The 18,613-nt window shown below is 41.8% G+C and overlaps 1 protein-coding gene across 2 annotated transcripts in view; it reads right to left on the bottom strand.

The window, feature by feature from the left end:
• LOC139748679 (uncharacterized) overlaps positions 1 to 18,613 on the bottom strand; it is a 49,744-nt gene that overhangs the window by 17,138 nt on the left and 13,993 nt on the right. The window contains exons 3-5 of one of the 2 annotated variants that reach the window (XM_071661963.1): positions 14,585 to 14,806; positions 1,643 to 1,853; positions 291 to 685 (exon numbers count right to left, since the gene is read on the bottom strand). In XM_071661963.1, coding sequence (XP_071518064.1) covers positions 291 to 685; positions 1,643 to 1,853; positions 14,585 to 14,806 — 828 coding nt within the window. Of the gene's footprint in view, positions 1 to 290; positions 686 to 1,642; positions 1,854 to 14,584; positions 14,820 to 18,613 lie in introns of both variants that reach the window. The other variant, XM_071661964.1, reaches the window with a different exon arrangement.

The raw sequence follows: 18,613 nt of genomic DNA, 5'->3' as shown, positions 1-18,613 counted from the left end.
GCCACCAGTCTCCAAAGAGAAGTAAAGAACTTACTCCTGCCTCACACCTCAGCAGCAGACATTCAAAGATCCCCCTACCTCCTACAAACACAAATCTGACACACACGTACACACAAAGAAAGGACCCGACAAGCACTAAACAACCACCCACCTGATTCAGTCTTCCGCACAACCCCAACAGATACATGCCCATCAGAAACCACATTCTCCAGACATACAAGAGTCACGCTCTCCTGTCCTCCAATAATAAACAGATCAATTGCATGCAAAAATTGTATCTACTGACATACCTGAGCCATAAACAACAGGTTCTGCTGTGGCTGAGGCATGACTCCGCCATTCTGTATTCCTGGTGGAGGTTGGCCCATGGATTGGCCAGGAGGGGGCCCACCCATATACACATTGTTAGGGACACCAAATATACTTGCTGGCTGAGGTTGTGCAGGTGTCTGGCCATAAAGAGCCAGAATGGAGTCTTTGGTTAACTTATCTGATCCACCCTCAGGCTGCTTCTGGTTGAAAAAATTCTCTTCATCTGCCTTAGCCGTGTCATTTGGAGGAAGTGGAACAGAGGAAGTTATGCTGGGTGCTGTACTAGTGGTGCTCGACTGACTGGCTGGTGCAGCCAGGAACTCCCCAAAGGGATCAGAACTGTCAGTGTTGGTGCCGTTTATGGATAAGGAATCTACATGAGATTTAGAAAAAATTCTAAATTAAAAACATCATCTCTAAAAATCAACCTTAAACACTAATACTTGATAAATACAAACTGTCTTTATAGAAAAGTGGGCTCAAACCCTTAACTCAAAATTAATAACTAGCAAGTACATATGTAGTCGGAGAAGTCTATCTATCTAAATCTCTGATGCATCTTCCCATTGAAACTCCCTCAAGGGGGTGGCCATGGCAAAAGTCTCCATAACTGGTGAACTCCAATGCTACTTCTTAGCCTTTTAGTGCTTCACTCTTAATAGGTCAATGGCAGAAGGCAACTCTAGTGCAGTAAAGTGTAGCAGTGAAAGTCAGTCTTTGGTTTTGATACATTATACATGATGGCTACAGACTGGTTATAGTCAAATGAGAACCCTCTTTGTTTGACTTAACCAGTGTTCAACAGGTATATGTATTCATCTTCCTAAACTGGGAAATATGACAAAAAAATGTATTTCAGCACATTCAAAGTATTTCAAATTTATACTAAAAAGCAATTTGCTCCACATTTCATCAAAGTATATAATGTTACAATATATGTGATCAGTTGATATATCTTGAAACATTTGTAATATCTGGCAAAATCATGCCAGTTCAATGAGGAATTATAATACTGTTTTAACTGCTGTTTATCAGGTCTTTCACTTTTCACATTCACATTCTATTACTTACCTCTCTTCTACAGGTCTCCTTACAACACCTCATTCAACCTTATATTTCATATTCTCTCTTCAAATAATCTTTAACTAAAATCTAGTTAGTATACCTCCTCCCAAGTGAAATCTTTATCATTCCCATAAACATCATTTTCATATCTTTCTCATGCAATCTTACTAAACTCTGCAGAAGCATACCATTACCACACTTATCCTTTCATTATGCACTTAAAAATCATGCCAAGAGAAGACAAAACTAAGACAGCAAAACTTACCAAGACCCAAAAGATCTTGTGTTGCACTAGAAGTTGTGGTGCTGGTTGCTGTGGTCTTTACAGATGATGTGGAATTTTTGGCTGATGTGGCTGGAGAGGGAGATGAACTCTTGCTCCCAGGAGCTTTTGGTAAAGGCTTAGGAGAGGCACTGGTACCTCTGCTACTCCCACGACCACTTACAGGTGCAGGCAATTCTACTGTTCCACTGGCCTGGGGAGGATTAACGTTATCAATGTTAATTGCAATATTGATACATTATCATGTGTTAGTGGTAACTACAAGACATTATAAGTTACTATGCAAAGATCAAATACCCATGAAGACACCCATCAAAGTTACAAATCTGATCAACATCTTAACAAAATTAAAAGAGGACAGTAATGGACGTGTAAAAACAGATGAGTAACCAGAGGCTATGGCATGAAATATAAACTAAGTTATGAAACTTATTAGAAAATATGTAAAAAAAAAGTAGCTTTAAAGTATAAGAGTAGTGGATGAATGGAATAATATGACTGAGGATGTGGTGAATGCAGACAACATATATATATTCATGGAGTTGTATGATAGTAGACAGAGACAGGACCCCATGAGTTTAAACTTCCTTGCCATACAATAAAAATAGGTTATTACAAACACATGGACCTGGAATTGCGATAAATAATTTTTTTTTTTTTTTTTTTTTTGTCGCTGTCTCCCGCGTTTGCGAGGTAGCGCAAGGAAACAGACGAAAGAAATGGCCCAACCCCCCCCCCATACACATGTATATACATACGTCCACACACGCAAATATACATACCTACACAGCTTTCCATGGTTTACCCCAGACACTTCACATGCCTTGATTCAATCCACTGACAGCACGTCAACCCCTGTATACCACATCGCTCCAATTCACTCTATTCCTTGCCCTCCTTTCACCCTCCTGCATGTTCAGGCCCCGATCACACAAAATCTTTTTCACTCCATCTTTCCACCTCCAATTTGGTCTCCCTCTTCTCCTCGTTCCCTCCACCTCCGACACATATCTCCTCTTGGTCAATCTTTCCTCATTCTCTCCATGTGCCCAAACCATTTCAAAACACCCTCTTCTGCTCTCTCAACCACGCTCTTTTTATTTCCACACATCTCTCTTACCCTTACGTTACTTACTCGATCAAACCACCTCACACCACATATATATATATATATATTTTTTTTTTTTTTTATACTTTGTCGCTGTCTCCCGCGTTTGCGAGGTAGCGCAAGGAAACAGACGAAAGAAATGGCCCAACCCCCCCCCCATACACATGTACATACACACGTCCACACATGCAAATATACATACCTACACAGCTTTCCATGGTTTACCCCAGACGCTTCACATGCCCCGACTCAATCCACTGACAGCACGTCAACCCCTGTATACCACATCGCTCCAATTCACTCTATTCCTTGCCCTCCTTTCACCCTCCTGCACGTTCAGGCCCCGATCACACAAAATCTTTTTCACTCCATCTTTCCACCTCCAATTTGGTCTCCCTCTTCTCCTCGTTCCCTCCACCTCCGACACATATATCCTCTTGGTCAATCTTTCCTCACTCATTCTCTCCATGTGCCCAAACCATTTCAAAACACCCTCTTCTGCTCTCTCAACCACGCTCTTTTTATTTCCACACATCTCTCTTACCCTTACGTTACTTACTCGATCAAACCACCTCACACCACACATTTTCCTCAAACATCTCATTTCCAGCACGTCCATCCTCCTGCGCACATTCTATCCATAGCCCACGCCTCGCAACCATACAACATTGTTGGAACCACTATTCCTTCAAACATACCCATTTTTGCTTTCCGAGATAATGTTCTCGACTTCCACACATTTTTCAAGGCTCCCAAAATTTTCGCCCCCTCCCCCACCCTATGATCCACTTCCGCTTCCATGGTTCCATCCGCTGACAGATCCACTCCCAGATATCTAAAACACTTCACTTCCTCCAGTTTTTCTCCATTCAAACTCACCTCCCAATTGACTTGACCCTCAACCCTACTGTACCTAATAACCTTGCTCTTATTCACATTTACTCTTAACTTTCTTCTTCCACACACTTTACCAAACTCAGTCACCAGCTTCTGCAGTTTCTCACATGAATCAGCCACCAGCGCTGTATCATCAGCAAACAACAACTGACTCACTTCCCAAGCTCTCATCCCCAACAGACTTCATACTTGCCCCTCTTTCCAGGACTCTTGCATTTACCTCCCTAACAACCCCATCCATAAACAAATTAAACAACCATGGAGACATCACACACCCCTGCCGCAAACCTACATTCACTGAGAACCAATCACTTTCCTCTCTTCCTACACGTACACATGCCTTACATCCTCGATAAAAACTTTTCACTGCTTCTAACAACTTGCCTCCCACACCATATATTCTTAATACCTTCCACAGAGCATCTCTATCAACTCTATCATATGCCTTCTCCAGATCCATAAATGCTACATACAAATCCATTTGCTTTTCTAAGTATTTCTCACATACATTCTTCAAAGCAAACACCTGATCCACACATCCTCTACCACTTCTGAAACCGCACTGCTCTTCCCCAATCTGATGCTCTGTACATGCCTTCACCCTCTCAATCAATACCCTCCCATATAATTTACCAGGAATACTCAACAAACTTATACCTCTGTAATTTGAGCACTCACTCTTATCTCCTTTGCCTTTGTACAATGGCACTATGCACGCATTCCGCCAATCCTCAGGCACCTCACCATGAGTCATACATACATTAAATAACCTTACCAACCAGTCAACAATACAGTCACCCCCTTTTTTAATAAATTCCACTGCAATACCATCCAAACCTGCTGCCTTGCCGGCTTTCATCTTCTGCAAAGCTTTTACTACCTCTTCTCTGTTTACCAAATCATTTTCCCTAACCCTCTCACTTTGCACACCACCTCGACCCAAACACCCTATATCTGCCACTCTGTCATCAGACACATTCAACAAACCTTCAAAATACTCATTCCATCCATATATATATATATATATATATATATATATATATATATATATATATATATATATATTTTTTTTTTTTATTTATTATACTTTGTCGCTGTCTCCCGCGTTTGCGAGGTAGCGCAAGGAAACAGACGAAAGAAATAGCCCAACCCCCCCCATACACATGTATATACATACGTCCACACACGCAAATATACATACCTACACAGCTTTCCATGGTTTACCCCAGACGCTTCACATGCCTTGATTCAATCCACTGACAGCACGTCAACCCCGGTATACCACATCGCTCCAATTCACTCTATTCCTTGCCCTCCTTTCACCCTCCTGCATGTTCAGGCCCCAATCACACAAAATCTTTTTCACTCCATCTTTCCACCTCCAATTTGGTCTCCCTCTTCTCCTCGTTCCCTCCACCTCCGACACATATATCCTCTTGGTCAATCTTTCCTCACTCATTCTCTCCATGTGCCCAAACCATTTCAAAACACCCTCTTCTGCTCTCTCAACCACGCTCTTTTTATTTCCACACATCTCTCTTACCCTTACGTTACTTACTCGATCAAACCACCTCACACCACACATTGTCCTCAAACATCTCATTTCCAGCACATCCATCCTCCTGCGCACAACTCTATCCATAGCCCACATACAAGAATATGAAAAGATGTGACTACATAAAAGAGAGATAAATAAAAACATGGAAAAGCTGAGAACAAAAACTGCATATGTAGAAGATATGAATTAGTCAAAAAGAATGCAAGCTATGAGAAAATGTAGACATTCCTCCCAATACTGCAAAAAGTATTCAAAAACAGACACAAGCACTTCAAGAACTGCAAATCGAAGGAGTTCTTAATGGTCACAATCTGCTAACATGGGAGACAACTGGCACTTACAAAAATGGAAAACCGGGATATCGCTATTGGATTTCATGGAGAGTAAGTACCATCATAAAAAAATGGATAGGTGGGTGAAGTGTGTATTCTTGTATTGCATGAAGGCCTCTGATACTGTCTACCTGTCTCTGATGCCTGTTCCCTTTGGGAACCCCCTCAATGAGGGTGGCAACGGCAAAAGATTTTCTGTAACTGGTAAACTCCAGTGCCGCTTTTTAGTCTTTAATGCCTCACCCTTAACAGGCCACTGGCAGAAGGCAACTCTAGTTCAGTGTTATCAGAGGCTTCTACCTCATGTTCCAACCAACTACTACCTAATATGTCTACCTAATATTCCACCTATTACTTTGACTTGATACGTCCAAACACCTTTTCCTGCACAAGATGATCCACATGTATGAATGGATGAGAAATGATGACGAGAAGAACAAAAGGCTTTGAATGACTATGTGACAGGGGATGAAAGGTTGAGAAAGGCTGTGCTAGATGCTAGAGTTGTGAGTGGATTCTTTGGAGAGACAGTGGGGACGAGGATCAAGGAAAGGCGGAGGAATGGAGTAAGGAAGAACTAAGAGGAAAGAGCATTGGCAAGCAAGAAGATGAATCTGAAAGAATGAAAGGAGGATTAAGAAAAAAGGGTGACAGAAAGTTTGGAAGGATGTGCACGAAATGGTGGGGTGCAGTCATGTGTGAATGAGGTGTTTGAAATGTTTAGAAAAAGACTATCAAAGGTTGTAGAATTAGTAGATGAATACAAGGTCATAAGATTTATTATCTATTTATTATAATTGATCGCCATTTCCCACGTTTGCAAGGTAGTGCAAGGAAACAGATAAAGAATGGCCCATTCACTCATCTATTTCATCTATTATACTTTAATGCCGTTTCCCATGTCAGAAAGGGAGCACCAGGAAACAGATGAAAAATCGCCCATCCAGTCATATACACATTTTTTTCATACGTATTCGCCATTTCTCATGTTAGCGAGGTAGCGTTAAGAACAAAGGAATGAGCCTTTGAGAGAATATCCTCACTTGGCCCCCTTCTCTGTTCCTTCTTTTGGAAAATCAAAAATGGGAGGGGAGGATTTCCAGACCTCCGCTCCCTCCCCTTTTAGTCGCCTTTTACAACAAGCAGGGAATATGTGGGAAGCATTTTTTCTCCCCTATCCCCAGAGATGTATACATACATGCCAATACATGCACACATACATATATTTTATCTTTATTTATCTATTTATCTTGCTTTGTCGCTGTCTCCCGCGTTAGCGAGGTAGCGCAAGGAAACAGACGAAAGAGTGGCCCAACCCACCCACATACACATGTATATACATACACGTCCACACACACAAATATACATACCTATACATCTCAACGTATACATATATATATACACACACAGACATATACATAAATACAAATGTACATAATTCATACTGTCTGCCTTTATTCATTCCCATCGCCACCCTGCCACACAAGAAATAACAACCCCCTCCCCCCCTCATGTGTGCAGGGAAGCGTTAGGAAGACAACAAAGGCCCCATTCGTTCACACTCAGTCTCTAGCTGTCATGTAATAATGCACCGAAACCACAGCTCCCTTTCCACATCCAGGCCCCACAGAACTTTCCATGGTTTACCCCAAGACGCTTCACATGCCCTGGTTCAATCCATTGACAGCACGTCGATCCTGGTATACCACATCGTTCCAATTCACTCTATTCCTTGCATGCCTTTCACCCTCCTGCATGTTCAGGCCCCAATCCCTCAAAATCCTTTTCACTCCATCTTTCCACCTCCAATTTGGTCTCCCACTTCTCCTCATTCCCTCCACCTCTGATACATATATCCTCTTGGTCAATCTTTCCTCACTCATTCTCTCCATGTGACCAAACCATTTCAAAACACCCTCTTCTGCTCTCTCAACCACACTCTTTTTATTACCACACATCTCTCTTACCCTATTATTACTTACTCGATCAAACCACCTCACACCACATATTGTCCTCAAACATCTCATTTCCAGCACATCCACCCTCCTGCGCACAACTCTATCCATAGCCCACGCCTCGCAACCATACAACATTGTTGGACCCACTATTCCTTCATACATACATATACATATACATATCAAACTTTTTTTTTTTTTTTTTTTTTTTGCTTTGTCGCTGTCTCCTGCGTTTGCGAGGTAGCGCAAGGAAACAGACGAAAGAAATGGCCCTACCCACCCCCATACACATGTATATACATACGTCCACACGCGCAAATATACATACCTACACAGCTTTCCATGGTTTACCCCAGACGCTTCACATGCCTTGATTCAATCCACTGACAGCACGTCAACCCCGGTATACCACATCGCTCCAATTCACTCTATTCCTTGCCCTCCTTTCACCCTCCTGCATGTTCAGGCCCCGATCACACAAAATCTTTTTCACTCCATCTTTCCACCTCCAATTTGGTCTCCCTCTTCTCCTCGTTCCCTCCACCTCCGACACATATATCCTCTTCGTCAATCTTTCCTCACTCATTCTCTCCATGTGCCCAAACCATTTCAAAACACCCTCTTCTGCTCTCTCAACCACGCTCTTTTTATTTCCACACATCTCTCTTACCCTTACGTTACTTACTTGATCAAACCACCTCACACCACACATTGTCCTCAAACATCTCATTTCCAGCACATCCATCCTCCTGCGCACAACTCTATCCATAGCCCACACCTCGCAACAATACAACATTGTTGGAACCACTATTCCTTCAAACATACCCATTTTTGCTTTCCGAGATAATGTTCTCGACTTCCACACATTCTTCAAGGCTCCCCGAATTTTCGCCCCCTCCCCCACCTATGATCCACTTCCGCTTCCATGGTTCCATCCGCTGCCAGATCCACTCCCAGATATCTAAAACACTTCACTTCCTCCAGTTTTTCTCCATTCAAACTCACCTCCCAACTGATTTGACCCTCAGCCCTTCCCGTACCTAATAACCCCTTTCTCTTATTTTACAAATTTTCTCTTAACTTTCTTCTTCCAAAACACTTTACCCAAACTCCCGTAAACCCGCTTCTGCAGTTTTTCAATGAATCAGCCCACCAGGGGCCCGTTTTCATCAGCAAACAACAATGAATCACTTCCCCCAAACTTTCATCCCCAACGGCTTTTACTTGCCCCCTCTTTCCAGGACTCTTTGCATTTTTCCTCCCCCAAAAACCCCATCCTTTAAAAAATTAAACAAAACCATGGAGGGCCCTCCCCACCCCCCCTGCCGCAAACCACATTCACTGAGAAACCAAATCCCCTTTCCTCTTTCCCCACACGTTTCCCCATGCCCTTTCTCCTCGATAAAAACTTTTCACTGCTTCTAACCAAACTTGCCTCCCACCCCCCATATATTTCTTAATACCTTCCACGGCATCTTTTATCAACTTTCATATGCCTTCCCCCCAGATCCATAAATGCTACTTTTTCCCAAATCCATTTGCTTTTTTTAAGTATTTCCCCCACATACATTCTTCAAAGCAAAAACCTGATCCCCCACATCCTCTACCACCCTTTTGGGAAAGCAATGTCTTTCCCCCAAAACCTTTTATGCTTTTGTTAAAATTTCCCTTTACCCCTCTCAATTTAATACCCTCCCCTATTAAATTTTTTCCAAAGGTATTTTTCAACAAATTAACCTTCCCGTATTTTTAAGCACTCCCCTCTTAAACTCCTTTGCCTTTGTTTCAATGGCAACCCAGGCCCCCCGCCCTTCCGCCCCAAACCTTTGGCCCCCCTTTCCCCCGGAGTTACATACATTAAATAACCCTTTCCCAAACCCGGGGCAACAATACAAATCACCCCCTTTTTTAAATAAATTCCAATTTCAATACCATCCAAACCTGCTGCCTTGCCGGCTTTTATCTTCTGCAAAGCTTTTTAACTCCCCCTTCTCTGTTTTACCAAACCCTTTTCCCTAATCTACTTTGCACACCACCTCGACCCAAACCCCCTTTATCTGCCACTCTGTCATCAGACCATTCAACAAACCTTCAAAATACTCATTCCATCCATTATATATATAATCTTAAAAATATATTAAAAAATATAAAAATTTATAATTTAATAAAATTTTTTATATATAATTTTATATTTTTTTTTTTAAATTTTTTAAATTTGTCGCTTTTCTCCCGCGTTTGCGAGGGTTTGCCCCAAGGAAAACAGACGAAAGAAATGGCCCAACCCCCCCCATACCCCAATTTTATATACCCTACGTTTTCCACACCGCAAATATACATACCTAAAACAGCTTTCCATGGTTTAACCCCCGAGGGTTCACATGCCTTGATTTTTTAATCCCCACTGACAGCACGGGCAAACCCCGTATAAACCCCATCGCCCCCCAAAATTTACTTTTATTCCTTGCCCCCCCTTTCACCCCTCCCCGCAGGTTTAAAGGCCCCAAACAAAACAAAAAAACCTTTTTCAAATCCAAACTTTCCACCTCCAAATTTGGTCTCCCCCTTCTCCTCGTTCCCTCCACCTCCGACACTTTACCTCTTGGTCAACTTTCCTTTTCATTCTCCCCATTTTTGCCCAAACCTTTTTTAAAACCCCCCCTCCCCTTTTGGGTCTCTCAAAACCCCCGCTCTTTTTATTTCCACACATTTTCTCTTACCCTTAAGTTACTTACTCGATTAAAACCCCCTCACACCACAAATTGTCCCTCAAAACATCTCATTTCCCGCACATCCATCCTTTCCCGCGCACCCCAAATCTATCCCCTAGCCCACATTTCAAGGGAAAGGGGAAAAGATGTGAAATACATAAAAGGAGATAAATTAAAAAAATGGAAAAGGCTGAGAAACAAAAACTGCATTTGTAGAAGATATGAATTAGTCAAAAAGGAAAAGCCCAAACTATTTAGAAAATGTAGACATTTTCCCCCCTACTTTCAAAAAGTTTCAAAAAAAAAAGACACAACACTTTTAAGAACTGCAAAATCGGGAAAGGGGTTCTTAATGGTCACAATCTTGCTTAAAAATGGGAAAACAAAATGGCACTTACAAAAATGGAAAAAAACCGGGGGTATCGCTTTTGGATTTCCCTGGAGAGTAAAATACCCTCATAAAAAAAAAAGGGGTGGTGGGTAAGTGTGTATTTTTGATTGCAAAAGAAGGCCTTGATACTGTCTACCTGTCTTTTGATTCCTGTTCCCTTTGGGAACCCCCCCCAATGAGGGGGGCAACGGCAAAAGTTTTCTGTAACTGGTAAACTCCAGTGCCGCTTTTTAGGGCTTTAATTTCCTCACCCCTTTAACAGGCCCCCTGGCAGAAGGCCAAAATCTAGTTCAGTGTTAAACAGAGGCTTCTACCTCTTTTTCCAACCAAATACTAAACCCAAATGTCTACCTTTTAAAAATTTCCACCTTTTTACTTTGCTTGATACGGTTTCCCCAAAAACCCTTTTCCCCGCCCCCAGATGATCCCCTGTTTTGAAAGGGGTGAGAAAATGATGACCGGGGAAGAACAAAAGGCTTTTTAATGATATGTGACAGGGGGAAAGAAAGGTTAGAAAGGGTTGCTAGATGCCGGGTTGTGAGTGGATTCTTTGGGGAGAGACAGTGGGGGACGGGGGGAAACAAGGAAAAAGGGGGAGGGGGAAAGGGGGTAAGGAAGAACTAAGAGGAAAGAGCTTTTGGGAAGGGAAGAAGAAAAAAAAACGGGAAAGAATGAAAAGGGGAAATTTAAAAAAAAAGGGGACAGAAAGTTTGGAAGGTTTTGCCGAAATGGTGGGGTGCCGTCATGTGTGGGAAAGAGGTGTTTGAAATGTTTAGAAAAAAAAACTATCCCAAAAGGTTGTAGGAAATTTGTAGATTTAATACCAAAGGGCATAAGTTTTTTTTAATTTTATTTATTTAATTGATCGGCCCCTTTCCCCGTTTGCAAGGGAGTGCAAGGAAAAGATAAAAAATGGCCCTTCACTCATCTATTTAAATTTTTATAACTTTAATGCCGTTTCCCATGTCAGAAAGGGGGCACCAGGAAAAAAGATGAAAAATCGCCCATCCAGTCATATACACATTTTTTTCATACGTATTCGCCCTTTTTTTCTTTTGGTTTTTGGGCCGAAGGGGAGCGTTTAAGAACAAAGGAAAAGAGCCTTTGAGAGGAAAATCCTCACTTTTGGGCCCCCTTCTTTGTTCCTTCTTTTGGAAAATCAAAAAAAGGGAGGGGAAGGGGTTTCCCCGACCTCCGCTCCCCCCCTTTTAGTCGCCTTTTCAAAAGCAGGGAAAATGTGGGAAGCTTTTTTCTCCCCCTATCCCCAGGGTTTTTATTTTTTTTCATGCCAATACCCTTTCAAAAAATACTTTTTTTTTATCTTTATTTACCTTTTTTTCTTGCTTTGTTCCCCCTGTCTCCCGGGGGTTTTGCGAGGTTAGCGGCAAGGAAAAAGACGAAAGAAAAAGGGCCCAACCCCCCCCCATACCCATGTATATAAATAAAGCCCCACCCGCAAATTTTTAAAATAAACCCTTTCATCTAACGTTATTCCCTATATTAAAATTTCCACAAACAGACATAAACATAAATTTCAAATTTTAATTTTTTCTACTGTCTTTCCCTTTTATTCATTCCCCCCCCGCCACCCTTTCCAACAAAAAGAAATAAAAAAACCCCCTTCCCCCCCCCCATGTGTGCGGGGTAGGGGTTAGGAAGACAAAAAAAGGCCCCCTTCGTTCACACTCGTCTCTTGCTGTCATGTAATAATGCACCGAAACCCAGCTCCCTTTCCACTTCCAGGGCCCCCAAAAAACCCCTTTCCAGGGTTTTTCCCCAAAGAGTTTAAAACGGGCCCTGGTTCAATCCAGGGGACAGCCGTCAAATTCCGGGGTTTTACCACATCGTTCCAATTCCTCTTTTTTCCTTTGGCCATGCCTTTCCCCCCCTGCTGTTCAGGCCCCAAAAACCCCAAAAATTTTTTTCCTCCATCTTTCCACCTCCAAATTTGGTCTCCCACTTCTCCTTTCCCTTTCCCACCTCTGATACATATATCCTCTTGGTAAATTCTTTCCCCCTTCATTCCCCATGGGCCAAACCATTTCAAAAAACCACCCTCTTTTGCTCTCTCAACCACACTCTTTTTATTACCCCCCCATCTTCTTCCCCTTTTTATTACTTACCCCCAAATAAAACCCCACCTCAACCACATATTGTCCTCAAACATCCCCTTTTTCCCCAGCACATCCCCCCTTTTCCTGCGAAACAACTCTATCCATAGCCCAGGGCCTCGAAAACCAAACAACTTTGTTGGCCCCACTTTTCCTTCATACATACAGAAACATATACATTCAAATTTTTTTTTTTTTTTTTTTTTTTTTTGCTTTGTGCTGTCCCCTGGTTTGCGGGGGTAGCGCAAAGGAAACAGACGAAAAAAAATTGGCCCCTACCCCCCCCCAAAAATTTTTGTATAAAATTTACGTCCACACCGAAAAATATACATCCCTACACAGTTTTTTCCAAATGGTTTACCCCAGAGCTTACTCCCTTGATTAAACCCAAACTGACGCACGTCCCCCGGGTTTTAAAACCACATCGCCCCCTTTTCCCACTCTATTCCTTGCCCCCTTTCACCCTCCTGCATTTTCAGGCCCCGATCACACAAAATCTTTTTAAACCCCAAATCTTTCCACCCCCCCTTTTGGTCTCCCTTTTTCCCCTTGGGCCCCCTCCACCCCCGACACATTTATCCTCTTCGTAAAATCTTTCCCTTCACTCATTCTCTCCATGTGCCCCAAACCCAAAACAAAACCCCCTCTTCTGCTTTTCTCAACCAGTCTTTTTATTTCCACACTTCTCTCTTCCCTTAGTTAAAACTTGTTTCAAACCACCTAAACACCAAACTTTTCCCCAAAAAATTTCTCATTTCCAGCACATCCATCCTCCTGCGCACAACTCTATTTCCCCTTTGCCCCCGGGCCCCGCAACAATCCAACATTGTTGGAACCACTATTCCTTCAAAATTTCCCCCTTTTTGCTTTCCGAGATAATGTTTTTCGCTTCCACCCCATTCTTTTTAAGGCTCCCAGAATTTTTTGCCCCCTCCCCCCCCCTATGATCCCCCTTCCGCTTCCTGGTTCCATCCGCTGCAGATCCCTCCCGGGTATTTTTAAAACATTAAACCCCCCAGTTTTTCTCCATTCAAACCCCCTCCCCAACTGGGTTTGACCCCCAGCCCCATGTACCCCAATAACCTTGCCTTATTCACATTTACTCTTAACTTTTTTTTCCACACACTTTACCAAACTCAAATCACCAGCCCTTTTGCAAATTTTTCCACATTATCAAACATTGGGCACAATATAAAAATATGTACCGTTTTGGGAAAAGGGTCACAAAATTTTAGCGGTTTATTAAAAATATTCCTATGAGTTTCCCCGGGGGGGAAAATGTAAAAATGATAATTTCCCCAAGGTTTTTTTCACGTTTACCCAAATTTTTTTTCAAAAATAAAATTTTAAACCAATTTGTAATAAAACCTTCACTTAAAATTTTTTGGTTATAATTTTAAAGGGTTAAAAAATACACAGACGTTTCCTATGCCCCGGTTTTAGGGCAACTAACAGCACACGACCCCCCGGGTAAAAAAATTGTTAATTCCCCTCTATTCCTTGCAAAAACCCCTCATCCTCCTGTTTGTTTAAGGCCCACGATTGCTCAAAATTTTATCCTCCTCCTTCCAACCCCCAATTTGGTCTCCCACTCCCCCACACAAAATATTTCCCCCTTTTTCAATTTTTTCCCCATCACTCTTCCCCTGTCCAAACCCCTTTCAATACACCCCCTTCTGCTCTTTTAACCAAGCCCTTTTTTTTTCCACACATCTCTCTTACCTTACGTTACTTACTCGATCAAACCACCTTACACCACATACTGTCCTCAAACATCTCATTTCCAGCACATCCATCCTCCTCCACACAACTCTATCAGGCAGCAATATTATATAAAAATATTACAGAAAAAAATCACACATACCTTTTCTCTTTTCTTCTTCCTTAGTTGTTTTTCCAACTCTAAATCCCATGTGGGGTTTGGCATGGCAGGAGGAACCCATTCTCGTGCTATGTACTTTTTTGTTTCATATTTGGCTCTCACAAACTGTTCCAGAGCAGAATCCACTTGAGGACGGCGAAAACTATCTGGAATGTTGGCTTCATAAACAGCTCGGGCTCGGCTGTTTCCCATTTGCTGGATGCACTATGCATGATAACTACCATTAACATCAAGAAAAAAATATTAAGTTGGCAAGCATCAAGTTAATAGTGCAGCACTAAAATTATGGAGCTCTGTACTGTAAAAAAATTACTTTTTCAACTAAATACATTTTCTATCTTTAATATTGTGACATGAACAACGAAAAAAGGCATCACTTGCACACATCTAGTCTCTAGCTGTCTACTACCAAATACTGAATCCACAGTAATGCATCCACAGCAGAGTCATAGTTTTTTAAAATACAAATGCTTTCTAAGCTCTAGAGAGACAGCATCAGCAACAGAAGAATAATAGCATAGTTATTTCTCATCTGAAAGCTCCAGAAAGACAGCATCAGCAACAGAAGAATAATAGCATATTCATTTCTCATCTAACTTAAACTCACAGCTGGCTTTGTAAGTCTGATTAACATTTCATCTAAGCCATCTCTTTAAGACAACCATTTCATGGCCATTACTTTACATAACATATCAAATTAAGAATAAAAAGACAAAAATCAATAAGGTGATCTTCCACTATGAACAGCTAATCAATACATTATTTGAAAAATTCTATATACTATACAATAAGAAACAAATGAATGAAGATCACAAAAAAGTTTAGTGATGAAGTTTGCTAGAATACAAAGAGTACATTTCCTACTAACTTTAATGAGCAATGAACACATGAAATAGCACCCTCACCCACGCATGCATGTGAGGTAGTGCTAGGAAAGACAGAAAAGGCCACGTTCGTTCACACTCAGACTCTAGCTGTCATGTATAATGCACCAAAACCACAGCTCCCTTTCCACATCCTGGTCCCACAAAACTTTCCATGCTTTACCTGATGCTTTACATGCCCTGGTTCAATCCACTGATAGCAAGTCAACCCTGGTATACCACATCATTCTAATTCACTCTCAAACACTTCATTTCCAACATATCCATCCTCCTCTGCACAAACCTATCTATAGCCCAAGACTCGCAACCATATAACATTGTTGGAACCACTATTTCTTCAAACACCCATTTTTTCTCTATGAGATAACGTTCTCGCCTTCCACACATTCTTCAGCACTACCAGAACCTTTGCCCCTCCCCACTCTGTGACTCACTTCCACTTCCATTTGCTCCTAAGTACACTCCAAGACATTTAAAAGTGCTTCAGTTTTTCTCCATCTAAACTTACCTTACAATTTATTTTACCAGAGGTCATAAGATAAAAGAATAAAAAGAGAAATGCATGGGGATGGAAGATATTAGAATTGCTGTGGAAGAAAAGAAAAAGGCATATGGTACAATGCTCAAAAGAAATGTACCTGGAAGTTCAGCAACAAAGGAGGGAAGAACATAAGATGCATATGCAGAATGTTAAGAAGCTGATAAAGGAAAGCAAACAAAGATGAGATAGAGATAAAGAGTTTGGAAGCAAGATGAGTGAATAAGTCTAAAGAAAATAAGAAAATGTCTTAGAAGGAGGTGGAAAAGGAGGATGTGGATGTAAGAGTGGAAATGTTAATGTGAGAAGAAACGAGAGGGAGTTGCTGAAACATAAGGAGGAGTGAAAGGATGATGGAAAAAGTATTTTGAAGAAATGATGAATGTGGGTGAAGGGGAGGCAACAGTTGTTACACGCATGGAGGATGGAATGAAGAGGGTACAAAAAGAGTACAAATTCATTGGCCTACAGGAAGAAGGGAGACATAAAGGGCAATAATGAGGTTAAAAAAGTAGGAAAGGTATTTGGAGTAGATGAGATGAGAACTAAAATGCTGATGTATAAAGGAGAAAGTGTGGCAGAGTGGATGCATTTGTTATGTCATTTAGTATGGAAATAGAAGGTAGTGCCTGAGGATTGGCGGAATGCGTGCATAGTGCCATTGTACAAAGGCAAAGGGGATAAGAGTGAGTGCTCAAATTACAGAGGTATAAGTTTGTTGAGTATTCCTGGGAAAATATATGGGAGAGTACTGAATGGAGAGGGTGAAGGCATGTACAGAACATCAGATTGGGGAAGAGCAGTGTGGTTTCAGAAGTGGTAGAGGATGTGTGGATCAGGTGTTTGCTTTGAAGAATGTATGCTTTTCTAAGCAAATGGATTTGTATGTACCATTTATGGATCTGGAGAAGCATATGATAAGAGTTGATAGAGATGCTCTGTGGAAGGTATTAAGAATATATGGTGTCGGAGGCAAGTTGATAGAAGCAGTGAAAAGTTTTTATCAAGGATGTAAGGCATGTGTAAGTGTAGGAAGAGAGGAAAGTGATTGGTTCTCAGTAAATGTTGGTTTGTGGCAGGGGTGTGTGATGTCTCCATGGTTGTTTAATTTGTTTATGGATGGGGTTGTTAGGGAGGTGAATGCAAGAGTTTTGGAAAGAGGGGCAAGTATGAAGTCTGTTGGGGATGAGAGAGCTTGGAAGTGAGTCAGTTGTTGTTCGCTGATGATACAGCACTGGTGGCTGATTCGGGTGAGAAACTACAGATGCTAATGACTGAATTTTGGTAAAGTGTGTGGAAGAAGAAAGCTGAGAGTAAATGTGAATAAGAGCAAGGTTATTAGGTTCAGTAGGGTTGAGGGACAAGTCAATTGGGAGGTGAGTTTGAATGGAGAAAAACTGGAGGAAGTGAAGTGTTTTAGATATCTGGGAGTGGATTTGGCAGCGGATGGAACCATGGAAGCGGAAGTGAGTCACAGGGTAGGAGAGGGGTGAAAGTTCTGGTAGTGTTGAAAAATGTGTGGAGGGTGAGAACATTATCTTGGAAAGCCAAACATGAGTATGTTTGAAGGAATAGTGGTTCTAACAATGATATATGGTTGCGAAGCGTGGGCTATAGATAGAGTTGTGCGGAGGAAGGTGGATGTGCTGGAAATGAGATGTTTGAGGACAATATGTGGTGTGAGGTGGTTTGATCAAGTGAGTAATGAAAGGGTAAGAGAGGTGTGGTAAAAAAAAAGTGTGGTTGAGAGAGCAGAAGAGGGTGTTTTGAAATGGTTTGGTCACATGGAGAGAATGAGTGAGGAAAGATTGACCAAGAGGATATATGTGTCAGAGGTGGAGGGAACGAGGAGAAGTGGGACACCAAATTGGAGGTGGAAAGATGGAGTGAAAAAGATTTTGATGATCGGGGCCTGAACATGCAGGAGGGTGAAAGGAGGGCAAGGAATAGAGTGAACTGGATCGATGTGGTATACCGAGGTTGACGTGCTATCAGTGGATTGAATCAGGGCATGCGAAGCGTCTGGGGTAAACCATGGAAAGCTGTGTAGGTATGTATATTTGCGTGTGTGGACGTATGTATATACATGTGTATGGGGGTGGGTTGGGCCATTTCTTTCGTCTGTTTCCTTGCGCTACCTCGCAAACGCGGGAGACAGCGGCAAAAAAAAAAAAAAAAAAATGATGTTTTGGAAGGAGGTAAATAAAGTGCTTAAGACAAGGGAACAAATGGGAACTTCAGTGAAGAGGGCTAATGGGGAGGGGATAACAAGTAGTGGTGATGTAAGAAGGAGATGGAGTGAGTATTTTGAAGGTTCGCTGAATGTGTTTGATGATAGAGTGGCAGATATAGGGTGTTTTGGTCGAGGTGGTGTGCAAAGTGAGAGGGTTAGGGAGAATGATTTGGTAAACATAGAAGAGGTAGTAAAAGCTTTTGTACAATGGCACTATGCAAGCATTCCGCCAATCCTCAGGCACCTCACCATGAGTCATACATACAACAAATAACCTTACCAACCAGTCAACAATACAGTCACCCCCTTTTTTAATAAATTCCACTGCAATACCATCCAAACCTGCTGCCTTGCCG

The sequence above is a fragment of the Panulirus ornatus genome, chromosome 5 (genome assembly GCF_036320965.1).
Source record: "Panulirus ornatus isolate Po-2019 chromosome 5, ASM3632096v1, whole genome shotgun sequence".
Taxonomy (NCBI): domain Eukaryota; kingdom Metazoa; phylum Arthropoda; class Malacostraca; order Decapoda; family Palinuridae; genus Panulirus; species Panulirus ornatus.
The sequence above is the reverse complement of the archived record's forward strand: the minus strand, read 5'-3'. Positions and strand labels throughout refer to the sequence as shown.